The 27,898-nt window shown below is 40.1% G+C and overlaps 2 protein-coding genes across 4 annotated transcripts; both read right to left on the bottom strand.

The window, feature by feature from the left end:
* Nucleotides 1-308: 308 nt before the first annotated feature.
* On the bottom strand, nt 309-19,393 carry cacnb4b (calcium channel, voltage-dependent, beta 4b subunit). 3 transcript variants are annotated; one of them, XM_010791063.1, is made up of 14 exons: nt 19,195-19,393; nt 17,729-17,812; nt 12,045-12,215; nt 11,049-11,171; nt 9,946-10,073; nt 9,247-9,323; nt 8,831-8,850; nt 8,431-8,511; nt 7,626-7,684; nt 6,711-6,820; nt 6,326-6,477; nt 5,360-5,455; nt 4,338-4,523; nt 309-3,786 (listed from the first exon to the last, which is right to left on the bottom strand). In XM_010791063.1, the coding sequence occupies exons 1-14, from the start codon at nt 19,375-19,377 to the stop codon at nt 3,523-3,525; spliced, it is 1,734 nt and encodes a 577-aa protein (XP_010789365.1). In that variant the 5' UTR covers nt 19,378-19,393; the 3' UTR covers nt 309-3,522. The 3 variants fall into 3 exon arrangements, with proteins under 3 accessions (XP_010789365.1, XP_010789366.1, XP_010789367.1); XM_010791064.1 differs by lacking the exon at nt 9,247-9,323 and having other exon boundaries at nt 8,831-8,849; XM_010791065.1 differs by lacking the exons at nt 17,729-17,812; nt 19,195-19,393 and adding an exon at nt 15,634-16,067.
* A 2,343-nt stretch (nt 19,394-21,736) lies between these two features.
* Nucleotides 21,737-27,277, bottom strand: LOC104962612 (semaphorin-5B-like; the record flags this gene model as incomplete). The annotated part of the gene is made up of 4 exons (XM_010791066.1): nt 21,737-24,330; nt 25,418-25,629; nt 26,841-26,876; nt 27,128-27,277. Coding segments are annotated over 4 exons (560 nt in total), but the record flags the coding sequence as incomplete, so codon positions are not given.
* Between the last annotated feature and the right edge of the window lie 621 nt (nt 27,278-27,898).

Here is a 27,898-nt window from a genome sequence, read left to right as displayed (position 1 = left end):
AGCACCTCCGCTCAAAATACCTTCCCGCGCCTCTGTATCTATCCTTTTCCAGCTGCTTGTACCTCTATTTCTGACCTATTTTGTAACTATTTATTCTACTTTTGACTTATTTTATTGCGTGTTTGATTAGAGCACTTCAAAATCACTGTGCATCACGAGGATTCGAACACACAACCTCAGGACATTAGTGTTTCGTAGAGCTTATGGCTTGCTCATTTGGACCTTAAAGATGAGTGCACCTGAAAATATGTTGATTAAAAGAACAGATCACAACACAATAAGATTCATGAAATGTAAATACCGTCAAGAACTTTAGAACGACTCTTTTATTTTTGAAAAAGAAATGTTTTAAGTCACTTGTAGCTTTGCCTTAAACACAATCGCCTCCAATTTCATGTATTTTTCTTTTTATAAATTAGAATGGTATATTATGCATGCAATACCGCATTAGCCGCTTAGGGTTTCATCTTCCACAGAAAAAAAAACAAACACAAAAATCCCTTAGAAGTCCAGATGGAGCTGCTTGAGAAGGGTGGAGAAGCCACGTGAAGCGATGTACACAGTTTGCGGTTGCATAGTACAGTACATGAAGTTCCTCATTTTAAAACAGCATGCCGTTTCGTATTGCACATTACTGAAACTTTGTATACTGGACCTTGCTGTTCCACGTGGGTCATCGTCGTCTCATTTCAGCACATGTATACAGCGAATAGCATCTCTCAAAGACATTATGTACACTTGTTATAAAAATAATCGCCAGCAAATATTCATCTATTACTTTTCTACTGGAATAAATATTTGTTCTTTTGTTTTTTCCTATTTTGTTTTACACTTTCCCCCCCAAAAAAATCCTCCTTTAAGTTCTGTTTATTTGTGAGGTTTTATCCATGGAAAATAAAATGTGTAATGCATTACTTTTGGAGACAATAGGCCGGGATCCAGGGGACACTTCCCTTTATTGGTCTGAAAGAGAGCGTTATTGTTGTTTAGGGGAATTCACAAAGATCCCTTCTGATTGGCTCAAGCAGCCCAGCTCAACATTGGGTTGATTTGAATGGAAAATAGATCCCTGTTCAATCAACCAATGGGATCCATGCTATGGGGCAGAATGAGACATTCACAGTACACGTTCTTTTTCATTTGCTGTCTTCATGTTTCAGTCCATGAACCAAACACTGAAGGAGATTCACGGGAAAAATGGGCAAAGAAAACAACTTGTAAATAATCTATGCTTAATCCTTTGTGCTATAAAAGTGTTATCCCTTTCATCTAGATCTATACAAATTGATATATTAAGAGAAAATACCGTACACATTTAAATCAATGCATTATTTCGAGATGCTTTGCACCATGGGGAAACATTTGCTCAGTATTTAACATCAGGGCAGACTTTAGAGAAGTGGCTTTGCTAATTACAGTCGTCTTTTTAAATTTAAATGTCTATTATATAAATCAGAATTAACTTTCGCATGCAGACTTGCCTCACAGAATAACAGTAAAAGTAATTACTCTTATCAAATCAAACATTGTCCCGCCTTGCTAGTGGCCGTAGTTTCTCAAATCTTAACAATTTAAATAACACTCTGTATAGTGTTAGAGAAATCCTTAAAGCTAATTAAACTTTAGGGAATGATCACTATACTGAACATCATATTTCTCAGAAGGAAAGCGCTCTCGATGTTAAGAGAAGCTTCAACACTGTGTCTAAACGTGCTAAAGAACTCTTTTGTGGGCGGTCATACTGTGCAATTGTGATATCAATCAAAAATAATGGACCGTTATTCGGTAAGGTGTCTTAAGACGATGCCAAATATTGTACGGAAACGGCAGGGCATCAAAAAAGTCCCATCTCCACATGACAACTTTTGGTAGCTTATTTCTTTCAAAAAGGTGGAAGGAGTATGGAAGACCTTTGTTCTGTGATATTGAGACATCTATTTCATGTTCACTTGTGTCTGTTTTCAGGCTGAAACTCTGCCAGCTAGCTGTCTTTGTGATCTGGAGAAGAGATAATGGATGTGTAATCACAATCTGATGATGTAAAGATAATAACAACCACAGCAGCTTGTTCTCTGTTTGCAGAAACAAAGCATTGTGGGTAGGGTTCATCTTGTCCATGTTATCTTTAACAAACTTTACTTTCTACCTGCTAACGTGATCCTGAATTATTAGAAACTCTCATCACAATTGCGCCTCCATTTTTGAGTCATGCAATCCCTCTTAAACTCTCCGGGACATCAAGCGGTGCTTTCCGTTTCAGGGTTATCACTCATCTGTCATTTGGGCCATCTTTTTTCTTTTCTTGTTTTTTTTTTTTTTGAGAGATGTGCCGTATACTTCTACAAACATCAACTTGCTTACAGTAGGGTTTTATTTAACGTGTAGGGAACATGCTCTGCAGTCAGGACAACATGCCAGCTACACAGAGAATGAACATGATGCAACCGATCCTGCCATGTCACATTTTGAATACCCTAAAAAAAAAAACTACAGGAAGGAACTTCAATGCTTCAATCACCATCTGAACTTTAGTTTTAACGCTGAACGACTTTGATTCAATGCTAATAAATGCAAAATAAAATGTAGTGTGGGCAGCAGATGCTCTTTTAGTCTATCAAACGACAAAAAAGGTGCTTTTCTTCGAGTCCACATCTCAACCTCATCTCAAGTGGTATTTTGCTATTGTGTTTTACTTTACTAACTGACATCTATTGCCTGAAGCCTCGTCCTACAGTGTGATCAGATTCTGCTGGGACACTGAGGGTTTTCCACCCAAAAGAAAATCCTAAAAGCTATGCTACAGAAAAGCTGGCCTTGCTCGAAGTGACTCTCAAATAGCAAAATAGTTTGGGAATGTGAAGCACCAGTTTTTTCAAAAACTAGCAGCCCGATATCATCTGCACACAAACCCCCACCACCGTTACGCCTGTCCGCACAAATCAGGCGATTTAGAAAATTGGACCTCCGTATCTACACCTCATTATAAGAGAATCCAGAATGCTAGGTACAAAAGATCAATGAAGTGGATGCGGATCATCTATCAGCATGCAATAAGCTAAATGGAGAGGATTTATACACGGCCCAGGGTTTGGGTCAGCAGCCTTTCAGCAGTCTGTGTGCGGCGGACTTTCCTCCGACAAGGCGCCAAGTCCCGGGCCTTTTGAAGCCCAAACACCATCACCATCTGACATCTGACCCCTGACCCCCGACCCCCATCTGCGCTGCTGAGCTCTGTTAGCACAATCCCAAAAAGGAATTCATTTGACAGCATTACTAACAGGGTGGCATCCTGCAGCTCTTCACTACTGTTGATTGACGGGGGTTTGCCCTGGCAGCTTGACTTTTAAAAACAAAAACACCTGATTCTGTTGGATTTTTTTTTTTTTAAAGAAGAGAGAAAATAGCCAGGTAGACGAAAACAAATTAACACAAAGGTAACATTTTTGGGACCGTCTGGGCTCTGTGGCAGCGTTAGTTTGGGACTCTGGGCCGTTTGGGACCCTGGTGATGATGGGACGATGCTCAGAGTCGGTGTCTGGAGTCGTGGCTGTAGCTGCCCGGAGAGCTGCGGTTGCGGTGGGGCTTGTATGCATCCTGATAGGGGTCCTGGTAGTCCTGGTAGGGGTCCTGCTGCTCCCGGCTGTGCTGCGAGCCTGAAGACATGCGGTTGCGTCCCTTGTGCGCCCGCTCGTTGTGGTAGTTCTCGTCCGATGTCATCAGGTTGCGTCGCTCGTTCGGGGTCGAGTGGTCTCCCGTGTGGTTGCTCTGTCGGATCTTTTGGCTCTGCTGATCACATGAACACATGGAGGACACAGTGAGGCTGGAGACAGCACCACTTAACTATAACACCCTGTTACGAGCAGTCAGAAAAATCAACACGCATCCACATTAATGATCAGATTTGAAGCCATACGGCGTACAGTATATCTTGGGTACATTTTCTCATTCAGAATTCACCATGCGGTCTCTATTGTGTGGTTAATAAATAGTTTGCCTTCCACTCATCGTGAGCACCTGTCACCTGTGGTCTATTAAAGTATATATATAACAGTTTATTTTATTTGCATATTGACTGGTTAATGTGCCATTTCATTTGCGTTTTACAACCGCTGTATTCGTCTGCCTGTATTGTCTGTGTTTTATTTGTTGTAACTTTGTTCATGCTGCCCCAGGTCGCTCTTGAAAAAGAGATTGTAATCTGAATGACACTTGTTACCTGGTTAAATAAAGGATATATATATGAAGACATAACTACACTGTAGAAACAAATGACAATAAAAGCCTTGAATCTGAATGTATGCACCACGACATCAAGCCACATTCCTCGTGATGTGTACCTGCAGTCCAGAGATGCTGGTGGGGTAGGGGGTGAGGGTGGTGGGCCCCAGGTTGCGCCCCAGCAGGGGGTTCAGGGGCGTGGCCATGGAGGTGTGTGTGGCCTTCCAGTACGCCTCCAGGTACTCAGCCAGGTGCTCGCAGGCGTCCTCCAGCTGGTTCTCGTCCAGGATGATGTCGAACATTTCCTGTTGGAGGCAGATGGTCAGAGGGAGGGAGCAGGTGTGAAGATACTCATGGAAACAAGATGAATGACTTCCTGTTGTGTACAGACTGCCATCTTTATATTATATTAGTATGGTGAATACTGAAAAACGTAAATAGATTTTAAGGGGCTGATTGGTTGCACTGAATGATTGCCCGCTGTGATTGGCTGAAAGAAGGTGAACGTAAATAAATGTTTACGTTACAATATGGAGGAACAATGTCTTTATGTTAAAACCTAATTGCACGTGATGTGTAAATCCAAAATCATTGGTATTATAATATATCTCATTTAGGTTTTAAGATACACGAAATATGTCTGAATTGTATCTGAGATGACATGGCAATCACATATATAACTCACAATATAAGTTCAATTGATTTGAAGGGGCTGATTGGTTGAACTAAATGATAGGATACCTGCTGTGATTGGTTGAAACACGGTGAATGTGAATCAATTTTTATTTTACAATTTGATTGACTAGAGGAGATCGTGTGAGTGGAAAAGTGGGAATAAATGGCTTTATGTTCAAACCTGTTTGCACGTGATGTGTAAATCCAAAATCATTGGTATTATAACATATATAATTTAGGTTTTAAGATACACAAAATATGTCTGACTTGTATCTGAGATGGCATGGCAATCACACACATCTATCAAAACAAAACAGTATTATCCTTAGTTTTAAAATGGTTAGATCACCAGTAATACCAATAAGAAGGATATTTTTAAATAAATGTAAAAGATAAAACAAAACAGTGGCCTATCTTTTCCTAATAATAAAAGTATGAGGCTAATAATAAAGCGCTGGTCACTCACTGGAGGACACTGAGCCAGTTTGTCCGCTGCCACCAGCTGGACGTTCAGATGTTTGCTCTGGGATTTCCCTCTGGACTTCACGAGCCGCTGCAGAACCTGCGGACAGAACACGATGCTCCACTTACTCTGAATTTATACACTCAGTCTGAACCAACATCACGCAGCTCGGGGCCGCTCAGTCCTCCACGACGTCGTCACCAGTGCAGAAAGGGAATCTAGCTCACGAGCAACGAAGTGACAAATAAAACAGCTGGGGATAATGTGCAGGTTTAATGGTGTCAGCACTAATATCATGTCTGTCTTTATCTTGTATAGGTCTAACATAAAGTTAATTGATTGATCTATTACTCCCTTCTTTCGTTTGTGAAATAAAAAATATTCGATGCATGTTTGAGTTCCCATATTATGCATTTGATGTACCAGCACCAATATTAGTGAGAGTCCACATAAAGAGAGCTTGTGTCTCTTTAGAACATTTTTATTACCGGTCAAAATATAAAAATTTGACTCATTTTAAGCCCAAATTAATGACCCACATTATGGAGTGTATTTCTCCCGTCTCGTGTTTTTTTTGACAGGCGATATCGCTGCTTCCTGATGAGCCTGCAGACAGGTCAGTTCTCCTGGTTTGTGCAGTAAAACAAGCACCTTTCATGCTAGGAGAAGTGTGGTGTAAAACAAACCAGGATGTGACTGCATTTAAACAAATGCACCGTTTCAAATCAGACTTCTACTGATCTGTGGGAGTTCGTTGAGGAGCAGCAGACATACTCGTCCATGCAGCTGCTGCACCAGTGGAGGGTTAATATCATCCTAACAGAGAGACCGTTACCTGTCACATGTCTTCTTGTTTGTCTCCACCAAATGCAAACCAGATAAAAACGTAATTAAACCAGCGTTTTCTTTAGAGAAGCTACTTCTGAGCTTGTCACAGATATTTGGTTTTGTCGTCCCGACCCTCAGTACCTTTGGAGAGGAGACTTTAACGTGAACTATTATGGGGGCCAGGGAGGTCTTGAGAAGCTGCGCCGGGTGGTTGATGGTGTCGGCGTCCAAAATCACCAGCTGGAGGGAACGCGCCAACTCAAAGATCCTCTCAATCTCACTCTGCACCTCCGCTGGAGAGACAAGGAACAATTCAGATTCACAAAACCACAATGTTCATAGTTCTGTGTAAACAATGGATTAAACTCACCCGTTATGGAAATACCTAAAGCTTTCTAGAAGTTAACTCAACGTTCTTTTGTGTTTCCATTATCATTTTCTATGTTCTTACAGGTTGAGAAACATTTTAAGGCTTTATACTTTATATTTTAAACTAAGCATACTGGGAAAAACTGAGATTATTTACCTAGACTGGAGCGAGTGTTGGACCGTTCGATGATGGCTCTCTTGCTGGGGTTGTTGAGCACAGACCTCTTTGCTAACGATATGTCTGCCGTGACTCGTGTGATAGATATCCTGTAAAATGGTGAGAAAGAAAAAGCATTCACCAATATATTTGTGTCACTTCCTACTTCTTACTACCCTTTTCCCTCAACCTATCCTAAGGGAGTGCATGTATGTAGACACGTTAGTTTAGCTGCTATAGGCTTGGACTGTTGGGGGGGGCACCTTACTCCGTCTTTCTGTCTGTCTGTACCTGTGTACTCTCATGTTCCGATTAACCCAGCTTCCCCCAAATCTCTTTTTTTGTGTCCACGCCGGGATCCTGAGTCGAGGCTAACCCTGTTGCTGTGGTCGTGTGTCCTGGGTCCTCTATCCTGAGCACTGGATCTGAGTCCTGGACTTCGAGTCGTGGCTGAACCTGTCTCTGTGGTCCTGCCTGACTCTCATCATACGACTTCCCTGATGGCTCCCACAGGATTGTTGACATACTCGTGGATTCCTCTTCTTATTATAGACACATGCATTTCCAAACATTTGGTCTACCTATGTTGTAAAATGTATTATCTCTTCGATTTACACACTGTATCTATTGCACGTATGTCCGTCCTGGGAGAGGGATCCCTCCTCTGTTGCTCTCCCTGAGGTTTCTCCCATGTTCCCCTTTAAACTGTGGGTTTCTCTGGAAGTATTTCCTTGTACGATGTGAGGGTCTAAGGACAGAGGGTGTCGTATTGTCATACTGATATTCTGTACAAACTGTGAAGTCCACTGAGACAAATGTAACATTTGTGATATTGGGCTATATAAATAAACATTGATTGATTGACTATCACACACGATCATCACAGGGTCTGATCAGCTGCCACGTTTGTCTTACCTGCCGTCAAACCTGTGCTTAAGGAAGTCAAACAGCGCTTTCTGCATCATGTCTGTAACCTGCAGAGGAAAGAGAGAGGAGAGTTAGGAAAAGGACGTAGTGATTGGTCGTTGTTATTTCGGTAATTAAGGGCTGTATGATTATAAAATGATGGATGCGGATTTGGGAAAAGGTGTTGAATCTGGTCAGATAATTGGTTAATAATTGTACTAATGAAGTACAAAATGATGGCTGGACTGACGCACTTTGTTTGGGTCTCTTATCCCTCTTGCTTTTATGTGTGTGTGCAATTACTGAATTTGTCAGCTATGGATCTGTGTGTCATGTAAAGGGTGTCAAATGCACTTTGCACCCTTCAAAGAGGGGCTTCATTGAGTTGAAGCCCCTCTTTGAAGACCATCCACATCTAAAAATCCCAAATGAGTTTTTCTAAACCTCCTCCATCAAGTAATAAAAGCTCTTTTCTTCCACTCATCATGATAATCACAGTACTGGAGATTGTCTCTTTCCTGCGTCGCTTCCATAACCAGCAGTGGAAGCAATGAGACAGTTAAAAGCCAAAAATCTGCCAATTGCTCAACATATTTTCCCCTGACCTCCTCGTCTCCTTGTTAGTCTCGCTGCAATCTGGATGTTACGTGGGCGCTGACACACTCACAATTAACTGCGCCAACAGCGAGCTATTTTGGGGACTCAGGGAAAGACGAACATCTCCCTTCAGTAATCTTGGTGCACTGCAAAGGCCCGTAAATCAGTGACAGGGGACTTTTGATTTTCTGTCTAACGATAAGGGATGGTTGCTCACCTCATAACCTTTGAGCGAGGGTCCCACCAGCACCACAGGCCTCATGGAGGGAACCACGTCGTACGGGGGGACGTGCTCCGTCTGTCAGCACAAACACATTTTAAATCAGCAGCAAAAATAAATATGAACATTAGCTTTGACATAAAAGATATGCACAGCAGAGAAGTGTAAAGAAGTCAGCTGACAGGAATTACAGTGACGTGTGTACCGCCACTCTGAGGCAAATGATAATGCACTTTGTCAAACATACATATTGATGACACTGACAGGATTACTGATAATACAGCCAATAATTAGATTAGATTTAGTGACTTGATTGACACATTTGAAGGAACATGTTAGTACATTTTGACGTGCACATGAATTTATGAGTGTTTTTTTTTTACCGTCACCAACTTACCACTTTCTGTTTCTGCTTTCCTGTAGGAGGGGAGAGAAGACAGTCGTCAGTATCTGCTGCCAGAGGAGGCGCCGCCACAATATCTCAGAAAAACATGCGTCACATCAGAAGGCAATGTTTGAAAATGAAACCTAGCAATGATATCCGATATGATAAACAAAATACACAGCATTCCTATTAGTCCTAAAGTCATATTCACACATGAGTGCAGTTCAGGGGGGGTTCATAGTCTTGTCGTTGGGTCTCAGAACGCCTGCAGTCCTCAACTGGAGGAAGAGGAGGATCATGGGAAAATATACCAAAAACTTATGCTCTACGCAGAGAATGGGGAAGGGTCTTATTCGCTCTACGTTGTTCAGGAAGTGGGCTCTAAAGCTGGCTACTAACAGCCCTCTCCCCCTGACCGAAGTCCTCACCTGCCGAGGATATGAGGGGCCGGATAGAGGCAGAAACCTCATCCTCTACACTGGAAGAAGAGTTCTCTCCAGACTTACTGGAAAAGACAAGAGGGGAAAGAGAAAGACAGAAACACACCGTGGTATTAATGTGGGAAAATGTGCTTACTGCAGAGGAAATGTGCAAAACAACGGACACAAATATTATTTAACGCTTATTTTTTTACTGCAGGATTAAACATATGGTGCTTTTTAGACTACCCAACATCTCTGAAAGGCAGCTTGCTTTTATGTAGGTCTGCTGTTTTTCAGTAACTCATAATACCCCTGGCTGACGGGGTTTAAATGCCTCTTCCTGTGTGCAAAGCTTTGGGACCAAAAGCCACAGAAGCCATGTTAGAAAGTGAAGCTCTGAAGCCCTCCAGTCTGGGGAGATTAGTATTAAACTCAACACCCCAGGCTTGAGGAAGTGCCTGAGAGTTACTGTACAAACTCTAGAGGACAGCACCTTCAAGACACATTACACACTGAAACTAAGAGGCTAATTACAGCTATTAGAACTGTTACAGGCAAGTGATGGAGTAGTCCTAAGCAGACCTGGGTAACAGAAGAAAAATGCAGAAATAACCGCTCTTGCTCATTTTGTGTCAACGTTATATGTCATGTGACCACGTAAGGCTTAGTCACAGTGAGATTGAAGTGTGGCTTTCTGCGACTTACCCTTGGACTCGTCCTCTCTTCTGCTCCTGCTGCAGCCGGATGTTCTCGAGCTTCAGAGGGCTGGGGATGAAGCCGATCTCACAGCCCTCCTTCACTAACCGCCCGATCCACCAGTCGTTGTTGAACTTCTGCACAGCACAACAAAAAAAGAGGGGGAAAACACAAGGGAGGTCTTTAAAGGCAAGGCAAGTTTATTTATATTTCTTTTTTTTTTTTTAAATGTATTTATAGAAGGACCATGCATACAAAAACATTAATCTCAGCAAAGAGAAGAGATGCAATATGCCAGATTATAGCTAATAGCTAATTTCCATCTGTGGTCCTCAGACAGGTTCATAACAGTCAATACAAATAATAACATTGCATGATCATCAGTCAAACAATTTTAAAACCTGATTTAAGTAATGCTCAATAAATTAATACATAGTACACTTACATGATCTCGGTCACTCAAATAATTACAAAGCCTGATTTATAGCACCTTTCAACACAAAGCAATTCAAAGTGCTTTACAAAAATAAAAGACATTAAGAGCATTAAAAAGCAAAATAAGACATGAAAAAAAAAGTTAGTGTAAAATGTGAATAGTTTAATTAAAAGAGTAACCTCATGTTTTACAGATCTATGTATTAAACAACGATCACATAACATAATCTACTTATTTCTATAAATAGTTATCACCGCAATATACTGTATTTAATTTTGTCTTAATGTACATTATTTAATTTCATATTCTGTTCTTGGACATATCATATTCTATTTACATGTATGTTGTTGTTGGAGGAGTTCAGGTCAGAAGAATTTCAGAGATTTTTGTTTGAGAAATCCACATTTCGAGAGAAATTGAGAAACTGGGATCGATGGTAGGCAAAAGAATTCAGACAAATATCTTGATAATTGGTTCATCATTAAGGAAACTGCTATTTTAAGTCTGAAAAAATGTGCTGTTCACTGGGTTTCATATCATATTACAGTGATGAATATCTTTGGATTTTAGTCTGAGAAATCCACATTTTGAGAGGATTTGAGAAACTGGGATCCATAGTAGACGAAAAAATGCAGACAATTATCTCAGCAGGTGTCATGTGTAAGTTGAAAAGCACCTCTTTTATGTGGAGGAAGTCCTTGGCGTCGAAGGAGATGGCGGTGGCCGGCACTGGAACATCCTCATCCAGAGCGCCGCAGTAGCTGACGTTCGTCCTCACAGCGAACGCCACAGGTTTAGTCTGCAGGACGGACATTTAACCAATAACATCACTCCACATCATTATCATCCACTTCCTCTACAAAGTGAGCAGGGACGATTCAACACTACTGTACATTTCCCAAAGATATTGAAGCGACTGTTATTTTGTATATATTGATTGATTGTTGTGCTTTTATAATTTCTACAACTCTTATTTTCCTGTGATTGGAGCACATACTACTTTGTCACAAAACAAAAATCCTGAAGTTTGGTTCTTTTATGAATTTATAATGGGTCTTCTGAAAATGTGATCAAATCTGCTGGGTCAAAAATATACATACAAAAGAACCAAACTTATTGAAAAGTCAAGACTGTCATGAAATACGTGTTCTTTACAAGTGTATGTAAGCTTTTGACCACAACTGTATATACCCGTAATTTTCGGACTATAAGCCGCACCTGAATATAAACCGCAGCAGCGGCATACCACTCTCGGTTCCACTTTTACTTTTGCGCGCTACCTGTCCCACTCTTTTCCGGCCTCCAGCTTTTCCTGCTGGAACCCGTCGCTTAAAGGTGGGGGTCCGCGGACCGGCCATAGAGCCCATAGAGTTAAAGGTGGTGGCCGTTAGCTGTAAAAATCCATAGATTAGCCGCACCGTTATATAAGCCGCAGCGTCGAAAAATGGGGAAAAAGGCGCGGTTTATAGTCCGAAAATTACGGTACATATTTTTATATATTTTTGTATTCGGGATTGTGGGAAACGGTATTTCGATCTCTCCGTCTGTACACACAAACTGAAAGATTGACAATAAAGTAGACTTTTGACACAGCCATTAGCTCCAGTTTTCTCATTAGCCTTTCTAGAGTGTAAATTTAAACGTAGCAGCAGATGAATGTGTCGTGGAGCACCTTGGCTCTCTCCAGCTGGACGGTGGCCTGCTGCTCCCTCTCCTGCGGGCTCTGTCCCGGTCCTTGGCTCTGGCTGGGGCTCTGGCTCTGGACCGGAGCCGGCACCTCGCGCTCCTCCTCCAGAGAGACATCTGAGTCTGATGGTCTGCTAGTGTATGAATCAGCTGAGCCCTGCAAACACACAACACAAAAGCCTTGAACCTTGCAAACTCACGTTGTTAGAGCAGCAACAACAACAACAAAAACAATGCATTCAAAGTCAAAATGATGAGATGAATGCATTATCTTACAATCTGATATCATGGGGTCATTTTTATTTTATTTGATGCATTTTTCTTTATCCTTTTCTTGGCAGAACTGGGTGGGTTTTAGATGCCTACTACTAACGATAGACCTGATTATTTAGGGTGATATTGGGACCATCAAAGTCTGATTTCCAATGTTTCAGAGACCAGAGTCAAGTGTTAAAGGCACTTATTGTGAAATAGTCATGTCAGGCGATATTGTGGTAATATTTTTGACCACTTTCCAGCGAATACAGAGGGCAAAAGCTACATTGAAAGTAACAGGAAATGCCACAGTATTGTAAATGTGAGATCAAGGCAAGGCTTTTAAACAGTAGCACTCCTAAGAGGGTTGAGTCATTGAGGCATTTCTCAAACATCAAGGAGAGAAAAAGTGGACGAAATGGCTTAAAAGACAAAAGTACTGTAGCTCCATCCGAGAGATACTGTACAGCTGCAAAGCAAAACCAGATCCACTTAAGGAAAAGCTTCTTTATGGGACCGAAGACTGTCTTTTTGGGTTCACATCAACTTGCATGGCCAAGTCCAGCCTGGTGTCTTGGCACTGTGAATGCAATACAGGTGAAATAGATGCCAGGAGCATCAAACAAAGTGGAATTTTCTTTCCCGTAACGTCAGCAGTTTGTATGACTACACACACTGCCAAGAAAGAAAAAAAAAAAAAAAAAAAAAAAAAAAATCACACTTAATACACAATTCTGGAAAGTGACGACTTTGATTACGCCTCCCTAAAAAAGGCGGAGCAGTTGATGCATCTTTTGGACCAGGAGGTTTCGTTTTACTTTCACTTGCCTGATGTTATCGTTCCTACAGTCATGACACTGACACACAGTGCAGCATATCTACGCCTTGTGCACATTTCCACACATTAACTCGTACATAATCACAGAGGCTGAAGCGTGTGGAAACATCAATGTCCGGGTTAGTCACGGTTTTATGGAACACCAAACCCCAGGAGAGGAAAAAACATGCATTGCAAGTGAAAACTGGAGATAAAAAAATTGAAAAGAGATATAAGCTAAATATGTAGGAAACGTATCAGTACGTTTAATCTCACAACCTGACTTTGTTGGTAGATTTAAATTTACATGTATGAATTTTAGATTCCTCCTCATTACCAAAAGACAAATTCATTCCTGCATTGAGTATTTGAGATTCTAAGATGCTGTAAATATGAGAAAATAAATGAATATATATATAGAGGAGATATGCGTTTACAATTCACCCCCTCCGTATAGATCGGCTAATATTTGTCCTGGAATGATTTAAAAAATACCACAGATCAAATAAAACGTATAGATTTAGAAGCCAGAAATGTGGATTCCTAACTCTGCTGTATCAAGAATTTCTCCATCCTTATTAAAAAGACGGTAGTTTCAAATGTGTCCTCTGTCATTTCAGCTTGATGACACATTGAGTCATTTGAAAAATAGATTCATCAACAAAACACACCAAGGTAATTGGCTTCTTCTGCATGAACCAAGACACTTGGAGAGGTTTTTAAAACAAAATAAAAACAGCAAATAACAGGAAACTCTAGTTGGATTGATGCAACTTTAAAAAGGGCAAACACTTTAAAATAACTGATCATTTTAATTAGTCATTTTTGTCCATATCTCTGCATTAATCCTGCACCATTTTGACATACGAGGGGAGGTAAGAGTGGATATAAATATAGTATTTTGTGGCTTTCGATGAGATTTCTCTTTGTCTTTCCTTTTTCCTGCACTCTCTAAGTTTTTTTTTTATTTCACTTAAGTGCTTTGAGACATGCTGGACTTGCAGTATTTGATCCCGCCACACACGGAGAATTCCAGTAATGCAACGGTTCCTTTTTGTTGTTGTTGCTGGGACATGTTTGGACCAAGTGCTTTCTTCTGCCGTGTTAATCTAAACAATCAGCCACTAATGAAGATTCAATTAAGGAAGACCATTAGTCTCCAGAAGATCAATCGAGCTGGTCATCCCAGCTAAGCACTTTTCACTTTTTACAAGCTAGCAGCAGCAAGGTCTGACATCAGCTCGTCTTCATCGTGTGCATCAAATCACAAAGTGCATGTTTCAGGAACTCAAAAGGAAATATCAAGCTTAGTGGGTCTTTGTACGATTTCTAAACAACTCAGATTAAATAGTCAAGTATGATAAAAGTATTAAAAAAGGTGCATTTCACAGATTTTACACGTCATGATAAGTAGTAGAGGCTCTGAAAATGGTTTTATGATGTCGAGGACAATAACCTCTAATGATGTCACAGTGATGTCCTGAGGGTTATCTAAGCATGAGATGCATTCAACCAAGAAAGCTTGGATAAGAAACTGGGAATTTAGAGTTTGCAGGGCGGGTATAATGGTAAAATAAGTTGAATAGTGGGACTGGTGGTTAAACCCATACATTACAACTGACTACAAATAAGGAAATCTTGGCCTTTGCTTCTTCCAATGAGTCCTTTTTGTAACTTCCATCTATCGCAGGTCCATCAAAAATATGAAAATGTAACACCTTGACTATCACTTTTAGCGTAACAGATATCATTTCATATACAATAGATTCCGGTTTCTGCTAAGCCTGAAAAGTTGACTCCAATCCCCCTTCAATACAATCGTCATTGTATTTGTCCTCAAGACTATTTAGCCTCCATATTTTTTTTAATAAATCCTTCAATCCAACACTAGCAAGTCCCTCATCTCATGCATCTGTGTAGAAGCGTTAAGGTAGCACAGTAGCATCCGAGCTATTATCCAATGGAGTAGCTTCAGCATGTGACTCATCAGCATCAGAATCCACTTAATGACATCACGATGCATGTTTCTCCTCAGCAGAGCCTATACATAACGCAGTCACAGGGTCACGTCAAAAATACCCGGCTGCATTTTTCTTAAAGTGATAAATGCTGAAACATTGATCATCTGGATGTGACCATGTTATGGGCCTTAGGGGAGAAAGGAGTGATTAACATCTTTGGTCCATCTCTGAGAGTGTGATGAAGACTAAATGTCTCGTTCATCATGTAGACATCACATAAAGAAACACACATCACACGCACATACAGATGTACAGAAATGTATAAATTGCTGTGAGAATGTCACACGTCAGAAGCCATCTGCCTAATGTGCACCCCCCCTCCACACACACACACCAACACACACCCACCCAACCCCCTTCCAGTGAAGCATAGCCCACGATCACGCTACGCTGTACCCATCAAAGGCCTCCTGTGTGTGTGAGAGTGCAGTTCTTTCATCAATAAACCCACAGCAGATCCACACACACATCCGAACACTCACCGCCTCCGAGTCTTCAAATCCATGCAGGTACAAATTGTCATACATGGAGGTTTGATATTCCAACGAGCGCCTCTAGAAGAATGAGGGGGAAAAATGAGAGTGGAGGCGAAGCAGGAAGGAGGGGGCACCTCAGAGGAGGAAACAAAAAAGGATGGATGGGGGGAATGACGACAATCCCTTCTCTCCCACAGCAGAGAAGAATAATTTAAAAAAAGATCTCCCCTCCCGTTGGATCACGCCTGGTCCTCCGGAGGCCCGTTGATGGATGCAGCTTCTCCCTGATCTCACGGCGCTGCTGGCTGGCTTCACATTATAGGATGGAGAGGCTCTCCCTGGAGGTAGCCCAATCCTGGCATTTCATTTCATCACACACACACACACACAGACACACACATATACATATACATATACACAACGAGCAGCAGTAGCAGCAGCAGCAGCAGCAGCAGAGCAGTGGATCCTTCCTCAATATCCAAGCCTGATGACAGAGCCAATGTGCAGGCAGCTGATTGGCTGGCTGGCTGTCCACTCAGCTTGGATGAGCGCTTTCCTTGATTTTTTTTTTTTTTGTGCGGGGAGGTAGCAAGGATCGGGGGAGGGGGATGGAGGAGGAAAAAGAGGGGAGCAGCATCCTCCATTTCCCTGTAAGCGCTCATCCTCACTCGCCTATTGATTCTCCAGAGAGAGCAGATAAATACCTTCAATCCCATTGTGATTACACACAGAGGGTTCATTCCTTTATACACTGGATCCATGGGTTTGAAAAATGGCATTTATTTCCACATGTGAAGCAAATCCAGAGTGACATTTCTATATAGTCACATGGTCTCAATAGGTGGACACATGTATTTCGTTTTTAGGGAGATTTAGTGTGTTGGACAACAAGGATTTTAGAAATACTGAGACCACACTTCCCCCCTAGTGCATTAGGACTAAATGCTTTATGTTGCTGGATATTTTTATTGTGGTAAAGAAAATGTAATCATGGTTACAAACCTCTACAGCACATGTGTCAAACTCAAGGCCCGGGGGCCAAATCAGGCCCGTGGTGGATTTAATTTCGGCCCGCAGGATAATTTCTAATTCCTATTAGATCTGGCCCGCCGGTATATTGCACGCACACCTTCACTCCATCCTGAGGGTCTCCTCAGCTCAGAGCCTGACCCCAAACATTGATGACCTTGCACCCAAGATGAGATGCCAAGTATCTGGACTAGCATCACAGAGCAGCACACTGAGTTTAATGGATGTTTCCTTCTGCACTTTTCTCTCACGACAACAGGGCATGTTTGGTTTTCTCTTTGAGGGAAATAGTTTTGTTGCAGCTGTTGTTGGCCTGTGGGAAAATGTAATCATAAGAAATGACTCTGGAAAAGCTGCAGATAGAGCCATAAGAAATGAATGCAACTGATTATTTAATGTTGTTTTTATAGGCAATAATTTAAGCTTTGTTAGTTCCAGGTTTAATATGTGCAATAAGTTCATTTCAATAAGTTCTGCAATAAACATTGAACCAGTCCGGCCCTCGACTAGCACCGTTTTTTAAATTTTGGCCCACTGTGTATTTGAGTTTGACCCCCCTGATCTATAGACTATGAATGCTTTACTTCTTATTGATCATATATTTAATGATCTGTATCACAAAAGATATCTAACTTTAGTCCAGAATTCTGGGAGGCAATTATTTTAAATGTATGTAACACCAACTATTTGTTATTATATTAAAATGTTTGTATTTTTTAACAATAGGATACTGTAGGCATCAGTATCCAGCCCCAGGTCTTTATGTATTTATTTCCTATTTAGACTTCTTATATCCAAAATAATCTAAGGTTTAAGTCTCATCATAACTTTAAAAATGCTATATCTCAAATGGCCAGTTTCTTGTATTTTTTTCTTGAATAATTTCGGACAACTTAAACGAACCATCTCTCTTAATAAAGCTTGTGTAATGTACTTTACTTGAAATTGAAGCTGTGGATATATCGAAATCTGTCTTTCCTTAACTGCAATTAGGAAATGTTTAATGAAAATGTAATCATTTCCCAACCAGTGACAGTATTCTACTTTAAATCCCAGGCTTGTGTGTCAGTACCTGTCTGAGGATGAAGCTGGTGGAGGTGGTGCTGCCATCTGATCTCTTCAGGCGGCTCCTCCTGGAATAAGTCCCTCGATTCACCTGAGGGGGAAAATATAACAAGATTTCATCCTGCAGAAACACTTTCTATGTTCAAGAGTCTCGGAATATCTCTTTGTGAGAATCCGTTACATCTGTATGATTGCATTAAATGAAGCCTGATGCAGCTAATACACGATCCACTGGCTTTTTCACATATTTAATACATGTTTTTTTTAAAAGTACAGTACAATAACATCAGCCCTACAAACACACTTGCAGGTACGATACCCATAACGCAGAAGACACATCATCTAACACCACAAAATCAGACTTATACTGGATGTCTTTTCACTAGCTTATGTTCTCCTGCACACTACTTTCCTCCGTACCGCCTGACTTTCTCCATTTTGGTTCCGTTTCTCGTCCAAAAAGTCCAAATATAACCAGCAGAGTTAATCTCCAGGGAGCTCAATTAATTATCTGCCAGTGATTTGCCCCATTTCTGTTCAAGTCTCCAGAGTTAATGACAATGTCAGTGTAAAAAAGACAGAACCTACTTCCCTGAATTTATAAAACAGGGCCACTAATCTGGGCCAGCATCTCGCCTCTGTCTCAATTCAAGCCAAAACCAAGAAGAGATGTGAAAAATAATAGTTGGCTAACTCTCTGAATAATGTTCTATAATAATCCGCCTGAAGCCTCTAACGATCAATCAAGTCAAAAGAAAAGAATAGTTATCTAACAGAGAAAGATACAGTCCTCTTATTACAGGTGTACACATTATACCTCGGAAAATACATTTTAAATCTTGAAAAAAACGTGAAATTATTCTTGTATATTTGGTATAAACTGTGGTCCACCTAGCAGCATTTAATTTGAATGAACAACTAGGTTTAACACAATAAAATGAAATGCTGCATGGTTTGGGAGTTGACAAGCAATAGTATTTATTCAATCAATAACATGATATACATTTAAATTATAACCATATTAATCCCTATCTTCCCACCCATAATAACATTAACATGATGCAAAAAATTTCAAGAGACTCAGGTCAAAAACATTAATGTTAGTCCCACTTTGTGTTGCTCTGAAAGAACAAATGGTTTATTAAAAGTCTAGCAAAATAGAAAAACTATATAGTTCTCAAGTAAGTAAAAATACACCTGGTCTAAAATGCATAAAATCACATAAGTGGTTCTGTTTCTTAGAAAAAGGTCTCAAACCCGAGTTAAATCAGGGCATTTTGGTCACAGGGAGTCATGGAGTATTTCCCAGCTTTCAACTTTTAGTAGAAAGGTGTTCAAATGTAAAAAAGGTACACATTTTTGCCTGAGACTCACTCGGTATTCAGCGTTGACAGAGTAAACAGCTGTTCGTTATTATTTGCCGTAAAGTAACTGTCGCGAATCATCCATTTAGATATTTAATTAAGAACCAACCTGAAAGATGGGCGCTTGGATGCCCTCTCCGATTTTGTTCCGTATGTAGATGTGTCGAGACATTTCTGCCAGGACATCGGTCCAGACGCCGGGCTGCTGCTCCGGGCCGGTCCAGCGGAGGGAGTTCGGGTTCCGGTGCTCCAGCTTCAGGTGTTCCGCTGCTTCCTGCAGGATCTCTCTCATGCACAGGCTGCTTCTGCACCTGAGTGATGGACGGAACTATTTTTAACAAAACGGAGGGGTGGGGGCGAGCTTAAAATAGCCTGAAAAGTAGGGTAGCTGTCTTAAAGAGGCACATTGTGACTATTTTCAGGGTTGGTTGCAACAGGGAGCAATTCATGATACACATTTAACATGTTTTGTGCTTACTTTCCAAATTATCAGCATCCAAATATAGGCTACTCAAAGTACCAACAGTAAAAAGTTGAATCCATGCATTACATTAATGCACACAATGTTGAAAATATTGCTTACTGCACATATTTTATATTCTATAATGTGAATTACTGCTTTATTGTATTGCTATATTTTGTATTACAGTGTTCTAGATCGCTATCTGTGTTCTTTTTTTAAATGTTTGTTTTGTATTACTTGTATGTTTGCACAACGACACCAAGTCAAATTCCTCGTACGTGTAAACCTACCTGGTAATAAACCTGTTTCAGATAAAAGTAGTCATTGTGCAGATTGGCCCATTTCAGAATAATATATATGATATGTTTTATAATGATTGATCATGAAAGTGTTCTCAAAGCTGGTAAAGGTGCAGCTAGTTTGAATGACTTTGTATACTGCAGGGTAGCTTGTGAATTTACTCCAGGTGGAACTAAAGTCTGATTTAACACTTGATTATATTTCACATCACTCATCCACATCTGTAAAGTAACTAAAAGTATTCAATACATGTAGTGGAGTAAAAGTACACCATTCACCTCTGAGTTCTTATCAGGAAGAAGACAAGCAACACTGGTAATACTCAAGTAAAGTACAAGTACCTCAAAATTGTACCTACAGTAATATTGTTGATGCTACTCCAACAAGGGTGTGGCATATTCTTATAATAGAGTATTGTTGAAAAGTAGTTAATTAGGTCATGCATTGGAGCTTTCACTGTTAATCTCTGCAAAATGGTGCTCTATATATGGAGTTTAAAACCCACAAAGCATTATACATCCATCCCCATGCTTAATTGTGTACAAATCTCTTAGTATAGTTGCCAAAATAGTTCAATTTCATCAGTCCCCAGCCTTTTGTTTCAACACTTTCTGTGCTTTTTGTGTGTGTATTAATACCTATGATTAATACCGGTCATTTTAGAAATACTGAATGCTGTGACTGTCTTTGCCCAGCAGATGGCACCATTGTCATTCAAAACAGCTAAGGGCCAATAATCAGGCTGACGTATTTTACTGCTGCAGGTCCAGAGGGTGGTGTCATGAGAGATGCATGAAGGTCAATATTCTGGATTTGGGCACAAAACCCATTGTGTGTCTGTCTTAAAAATATGTTATGTATACAAGAGTAAGCCATTAACCTTGCTCACTTAATTGATAACACCATTATAGTTGTGTTTGTGTAGATAACATGTGTGCCATGTCTTAAAAAGCCGTGCAGGGGATCAGCTGCAGACACATGTTACATCTTCCTTTTAACACGATCAATTTGTATTCTTGTTTGACTCTTCCGGTGGACAAAAATAACTGAGAACACTTTGCCAGTGATCATACAGTCCTCCATCTATCTTTCCAATATACTTCATGCTGAGTGCTCCACATCTGCAGGTTGTTACCTGAGTGTCTCTGCACTCACCTAGCCTTAAAATATCTGAGTCACTATGCTTTGAATAGCTGTCTCCTCCTGTTGAACCTGAAGATTGGTCCACATTTAAACCACTTTGTTGCCTGTGATGAATCCCTTGAGACAGCCGCGTGGTCCAGTGGCACGTATTTGTGGCTTTACAGCAGAAGCATGTGAGTCCAAGAAACGACAAATGTAGTAACAGCTTTCTACGTCTCTGAGAACTTTTTATAAGGTCCTTCAAAGATATGAAAATGAGCCGCTTTGTTTCATGGACTTATGTCTTCACGTGTTCAGCGAAACTTTGATCAGTCAAATCTTCTAAGAGTGGACGTGGTGGATTAACAAACTTTAAAGTGGGAGGATTAAGTTGTTTTTTCATGGTTGGACACTTTTGATCCAGACTGATTTTATATAGGAGCAGCATTTGAATGAACTTTTGGATGTGAAATGAAGTCTAAATTGTCCTTAATGGTTAAAACCTAAATAAAATAACACGACACAACCAGAATATCAATTAAAATGGACTCTGTTAACAAAACTGTGCAAAACTCAATTCTTATAATTGTTTATTTTGGCATCATGTTGGCTAAATAAGTCAATACAAATCAAGCTATAATTATAAAAAGCATAAGTAAATAATAGAAAAAGTATTGTGGTCATGTCCATATATCCATAAGTGAAAGATCTGGTAGAAATAGTTATTATAATACAGTTTTATGTTTGTATAATTATGAATAAGTTCAGGAAACAATCCACCAAAACCCACACAAGAGTCAAATGTGAAGAGGTCGTTGTTGAGGCATTTTCTTGAGTGCATCTTTTGTTTTTTTGTAATATTTATGGACTTCAATTTGATCCAGTTTTCTAAATGGTAGAGCAAAGAAGAAATTTCGGATGAATAAATAAAAGAAAGTAGTGCCCAAGTGACCCAGAGGGTTCACCAGCAGATTCAACTCTCCCTGCTCCCTATGAATAATAAACACTGGAGTGCAGCTCAGAGCAACGATGTGAGAACGGGTGCTACGTTTTTGGAGGTAAATGGGTTTGTAATAAAAAAATGTGAGAGTAAATCGCTGCACTGCTGAAAATGACCTGTGAAAGAGACTAATACACTGAAATGAATAATTAAATACCTGCACAGGTAACTTCTGCCCTGTCCTCCACCTTGTTCACCTTCCTTTGAGTCTATTATTCATCAGTTTAAGATCTCCTGCCTACAGGAAAAGTAATCACGATGCTATAAAGGACAACGTGGTGATTTACCTGCATGCATGTCTCCTCTCAAGACACGTCAATTATTAAAGACACATGATGGAAGCTGAGGGATAAGACATTACAAAGAGCAGTGAGTAACTCGTGTCTTCGAGTCAAACCACTTTAAAGACAGAAAGAAAATCAGTGAGTGGAAAAAAACAACTATTTTTGGACACTTTTTTGATCCTGTGTTTTAAAAATAAGATCCAACATTCTTAACATTAAGATAGTAAAATCTACTTTGCAGGTGTTCAAATCTTTGGGGAAAACAGACATATGCTCGTTTTTTAAATCTTGAAAAAAGTTTATTTTAATCTTGAGACTTGTTTTAATATTGTGGTTGAGCGTTCAGCATGCAAAACTAAAAATATTGGCACCAAAATTGTTTTCTTCATATTTTTTTTACAGTGCACATTATACAAAAATATAGAGTAGCAAAAGCTCACAGTGTCCAAAAGGTTATGTCAAATTCACATCAATCATTTTTTAACAGCAGAACGGAGAAGTCCATCAGGATCTTTAAAAAAGTGTTTTAAGTACAAAACACAACCTTTTCTGTCACAGCACGGGGAGAGGATGCAGCCAAATACATACACACATATTTGTACACTTTATACACACACATGTTCTGTATTTTGTGTAAGAGTGTGGTTTGTTGACGCTACACAACACCTGAATGCATCACTTGGTATTTACAATTTAGAAACACAATGGGATATATATACATGTCGCAGTTTGGAGTGACTTAAATATTAGAAACATGGTCCTGTTTTAGTAGCATATTACTTGTAAAATGATTTTATTTTAAGAGTCAGAATAATTTCCAAGAAGTTTCCTGAAAGTATTTAATTCGCAACATATATTTAACATATATGCAGAATAGACATTTGATGTAAACAAATGTACCTGATAAAGTGTTTCTATTAAAGACAACTCTGTTTTCCATGTCCCGGAAATATGAGTGTGACCAACGACAAATGCCCCAAAATCAATAAAATATGATACATTGACATCTGTGAACATACGGAAAATAATTAACAGAAAAGTAAACATCATTTTTTACAGTGTACAGCACATACATAAGTGTCAGAAATGTTTTCTTCAGTGTCTTTCCCGTTGCTGCTTCTGCTAAATATGAACATTAAAGCAAAAAAAAAGTAATTTCTTTGCTTCTTCGTACTGATGAAGAATGGTGATGTTTCTCACAACAAATCATTTCAGTTCTCTGGTTTTCATCACAGATATCAGTCTTATGTGTCCAGGGTAAATATTGTACATTATTACTGAGTCCTCTGAACCCACCTGCTGAAAATGAGGGAAAGGGAAAATCCCCAAACTAGCAGATGGGTCTCCTCTCAGTCCGGTGAACATCCAGATAAAAACATCATTCAGGAAGTCTGGATTCTTCACACTGAGCACAAACAAGGCGGTGAAGTAAGGGAAAGTTCTGTGAGTGTTGGTTTCAATATCCACAATTATTTTTGAAGAATAGGTAAGAACAAAAAGCCCGCCAGCTTTCATGGAAACAGGAGACTTTGTGAGTGTATTTGAAGAATGCAGAAAACTTAAAGGACACTCAAGGTGCGGTCACATTTGCTATGCATTTAGGTCGAGTCCTGCAGAATGTAATATACTTTATACTGTGATTTGTAGAATATTAAACTACGAGCAGCAACTTATGAGGATTTTGTCTCATGTGACCAAACCTTTGAATGGCTTTCAAGGATTTCCTCCACATTGGCAGCTAGAGTTTAGGAAGAAAAGGAGAAAAAGTGTAATTGGTTTAAATGGTGTACGCTCCAAACCTTATTTTCTTTGCATGCTGTACAGTAGCAACTCATATTTCTATGAGTGAGGAAACACTTCATGGTGGGGTCTTGTGAGAGTGAAAGAGGGGTGCTTTCTGTTCAGAGCCTCCTCTCAGCTGTGCAGGTAGGTCCTGCAGGGCGAGTCTGGGTGGAAGTCGTACTTGCCGAGGCTGGGGGGGTAGTACGTGGTGGCGAACATGTTGCTGGCGGGCAGCGGGGAGGGGAAGTGGTTGCACGTCTCGTCGTTCACGTGGAGATTGTTCTTGTTTAAGGTCTGTAGGGTGGAGACACAAGGAGAGAGATGTTACACACCTTTCCATATCTGTGAATCTGTTATTACCTGGCTACAGAGCTGGAAGAAGTATGTCTGCTTATGCTAATTAATGCAACTTGTGCCAATTGCCCAACATAATGCAAGTTAGCATCCGGCAGTTTCTATATCCTTTATTTAACCAGGTAAAAGTCTCATTGAGATTAAAATCAAGAGGGCAGCATGATCAAAGTTAGAACAAATGAACACAAAACGATACAGGCAGACGTCGTAAAACACAAATTAAATGGCACCAGTCAATATGCTAAATGAAAGAAACTATTATAAAACATTAAAAACTGGCACTCTACTGTATATGCTGGGGACCCGCACTATACATTTCTAACATTAAACCTTGGGTTACTAAACATTTCCAGGCTCACAATAGCACTCTGCTGTCAAACAGACTATAACAGTTAGCTAGAGACAGAGATGGCAAAAGTACACACATCCTTTACTCAAGTAGAAGTACAGATATACGCGTGTTAAAAGTAGAAGTACTGACTAAACTTCTTTACTCAAGTCAAAGTAAAGAACTTTGAAATGTACTTCAGTAAAAAGTACCCATAACTAGCAGCTGTTTTAAAGAGTACCTGACCTCCCTTTATATTAATAGAACAATAATGTCATTGTTAGCTAATGAATGTTTCCATGGTGACCAACGGCAACATGACAACATTTCCATTGGTCCCTCTTTCTTCTTCTTCTTTCTAAGTCTTTATTGTTATGATTTTGTATATATAGTACAGCTACTCTACTTTACTCTACCCAATGATATGCATNCTGTTTGGAAAATGAGAGAAGTAGAAAGTACAGGTATTTGAGTTCAACATGTAAGAAGTAGAAAGTACAGGTATTTGTGTTCAACATGTAAGAAGTAGAAAGTACAGGTATTTGTGTTCAAAATGTAAGAAGTCAAAATCAAAAGTGGTCAGAAAATAAGTAGTGGAGTAAAGTACTGATACCAGAAAAATGTACTTAATTACAGTAACAAAGTATTTGTACTCCACTACCTCCCACCTCTGGCTAGAGATATAACTAATCACCCCACCTTGAACTCCATGGGGATGTACTTCTCGTTCTTTGGCGTGGCGTTGCCCTGCTTGTTGTAGGTCAGGTGGTTGGGGGTGCTGGGGTGGATGACGGCGGACTCTGCGGACGCTCGGTTCAGTTGGTAGCAGTAGCTGTAGGCCAGAGCCGAGAGCAACGCCGCCGCAAAGAAACTGGCTGAGCCCACGGCGACTAACTGGAACAAAGTGAAGGCTGGAGACAGAGGGAGGGGAAGAAGAGAGGGTGAGACTAAGGCTGTTCATAGGGGACCATGACTAGACACTGCAGATCTCTTTGGTAAAACCAGTCGTTTTTAGGGAAACATTTGGCCTGCTGGTGACTCTCGACAAACCTTTTGTAATAAGGCGGATCGAGCCTGCAACGAAAATCTGACAGTTATCAAAGGAAAATGTTCAGTGGGTTTACTAAATGATAACCACACCAAGAATCACAACAGGCTGGAAACAGAGCGGCAGGGAGGGAGGAAGAGAGGAGGAGACTAAGGCAGTTCCTATCAGCTTCTATATTACTTGTGTACAGCAGAAGTGGACATGTATATATTTACTCTATGATGATATGTAACAGAGATACGCTGGTAATTTCCATATTTGGATAAAGGCTTTTTCTGCAAATGTGCATGTAGGAGCCATATGTTAAAATGTATAATTTGATATATTATGTGTGTACTGTAAATAGATATATTTGAACATTGTAATCCTTTGTTATTAGTATAACTATATCATTTATTTAAACCAGCCGTCATTTGTTTAAGTAAAGAGTCAACCAAACTTTCACTTTTCATATTTTTGTTGGAGTCAAGCTTATTGCTACTTGTGGACACATCAATTTTGGGATTAGACGGGACTACAGTGTATATGAAAGATTACTCTTACAGTTAATTGATAATCAAAATAGCTCTAATAATATGAATTGATAATAGTAGACTTGCTATATTACTAATATGCAACCTCCTCAAAGAATCATACCTTACCACACCAAGAATAACAACAGTGAGGTGAGTAAATGATCATATTTCTATCCTTGGACTTCCTCCATCGTTACAGGACTGGATGTCACTTTCTAACTTTGCTTAAAGACCAACCAACAACTTTCCCCAGTACTCTGTCACATTGGGAAAAAGCCACAAACAAAATCAATGTGCTACAGACAGTGTGGGAGACATCAGGTGACGAAGAAAGCCAATAACTCTGAAACTTTGCAACAAAAACTTGGTGTTCAGTGGCAGCAATTTAACTGAAGTGGTATTGATTTACTGGGGATGCGGCAGGAGTGTGTGTGTGTGTGTGTGTGTGTGTGTGTGTGTGTGTGTGTGTGTGTGTGTGTGTGTGTGTGTGTGTGTGTGTGTGTGTGTGAGAGAGCTGGGAACAAAGTGCTTTTGTGAGTAACTGTTTGATTGTACTCACTTCCACAGCTCTGCTCCTCCTGCCCAGGTAAAATAACTGGAGAGAGACAGAGAGAAATCGATGCAGTGAAGTTTAATCACCGCAGCTCCAAAAGATCAAACAACAGAAATGATTAAGAGTTCATTTTTTCTCAATGTGCTCTTCATTAATTCATCTTTTTTAAATTTCTACACAGAGGGAACAAGCATTTACAGCGTGTGATTAAAGTTTGGAGGGATTTTACAGCTCATATCAGCAGCAGTTTTTAACACTTAGTGGTTTTATTAACAGGAAGAACATGTTCTCACCGGGGACTTCGTGAGGCTGGCAGGGCCGGGCCTGGGTGATGTTCCCCTGGCAGAGACCGCCCTCGAGCCCCTGGTCCTCCCCACAGTGACGGGTGCGATGCTGCAGACCCTCGTCATCACAGTACCCCCAAACCGTCCACTCACCCCAATCTGAAGAGCAAAGAGAAAAATCTCACTCGTCACCGGCTTGAGCTTGAATCTCAGGATCCATGTATCTGTGATCCTCTCCAGAATGGAAGTAGTCATCACATACAGAGCATCAACTAGTTCCTGAACAGTGTCCTTCACATGCTGATATCCAAGAGAGGGAGTTACACAGTCACAAGATGGAGGAATAGAAAGCAGTATTCAATGTTTACTTCAGATTAGCCATGTATTGATTATCCTCTCAAGAATGGAAGTAGTCAAAACAAAAAAAGAAGAATTTGTTGGTATTTTTCTCAAAAATTCGGACTTTCTCAAAATCTAAAAACTTGGACATTTTCATCAAAATTCTGACTTTTTCTAAAAATTTCAGAATTCTGACTGTTTCTAAAAATTCTGACTTATTCACCAAATTCTCAAAAATCTAAACATGTTGACTTTTTTCAAGAAATTCCGACTTTTTCTCAAAAATCTCAAAATTCTGACTCTTTTTCAGTCCAAGATAGGAGGAATAGAAAGCAGTATTCAATATTTACTTCAGATTAGCTCCACGTCAGAAATGATCATGCTTGTCATATGTCTCTCTCCATAGAGGCTGAATCATCATGTTAATCACATAGCTATCAT

Source organism: Notothenia coriiceps, unplaced genomic scaffold (genome assembly GCF_000735185.1).
Source record: "Notothenia coriiceps isolate Sejong01 unplaced genomic scaffold, NC01 NC01_scaffold00035112, whole genome shotgun sequence".
Taxonomy (NCBI): Eukaryota; Metazoa; Chordata; class Actinopteri; order Perciformes; family Nototheniidae; genus Notothenia; species Notothenia coriiceps.
Note: the sequence above shows the minus strand (reverse complement) of the source record. Positions and strands in the feature narration are given on the sequence as shown.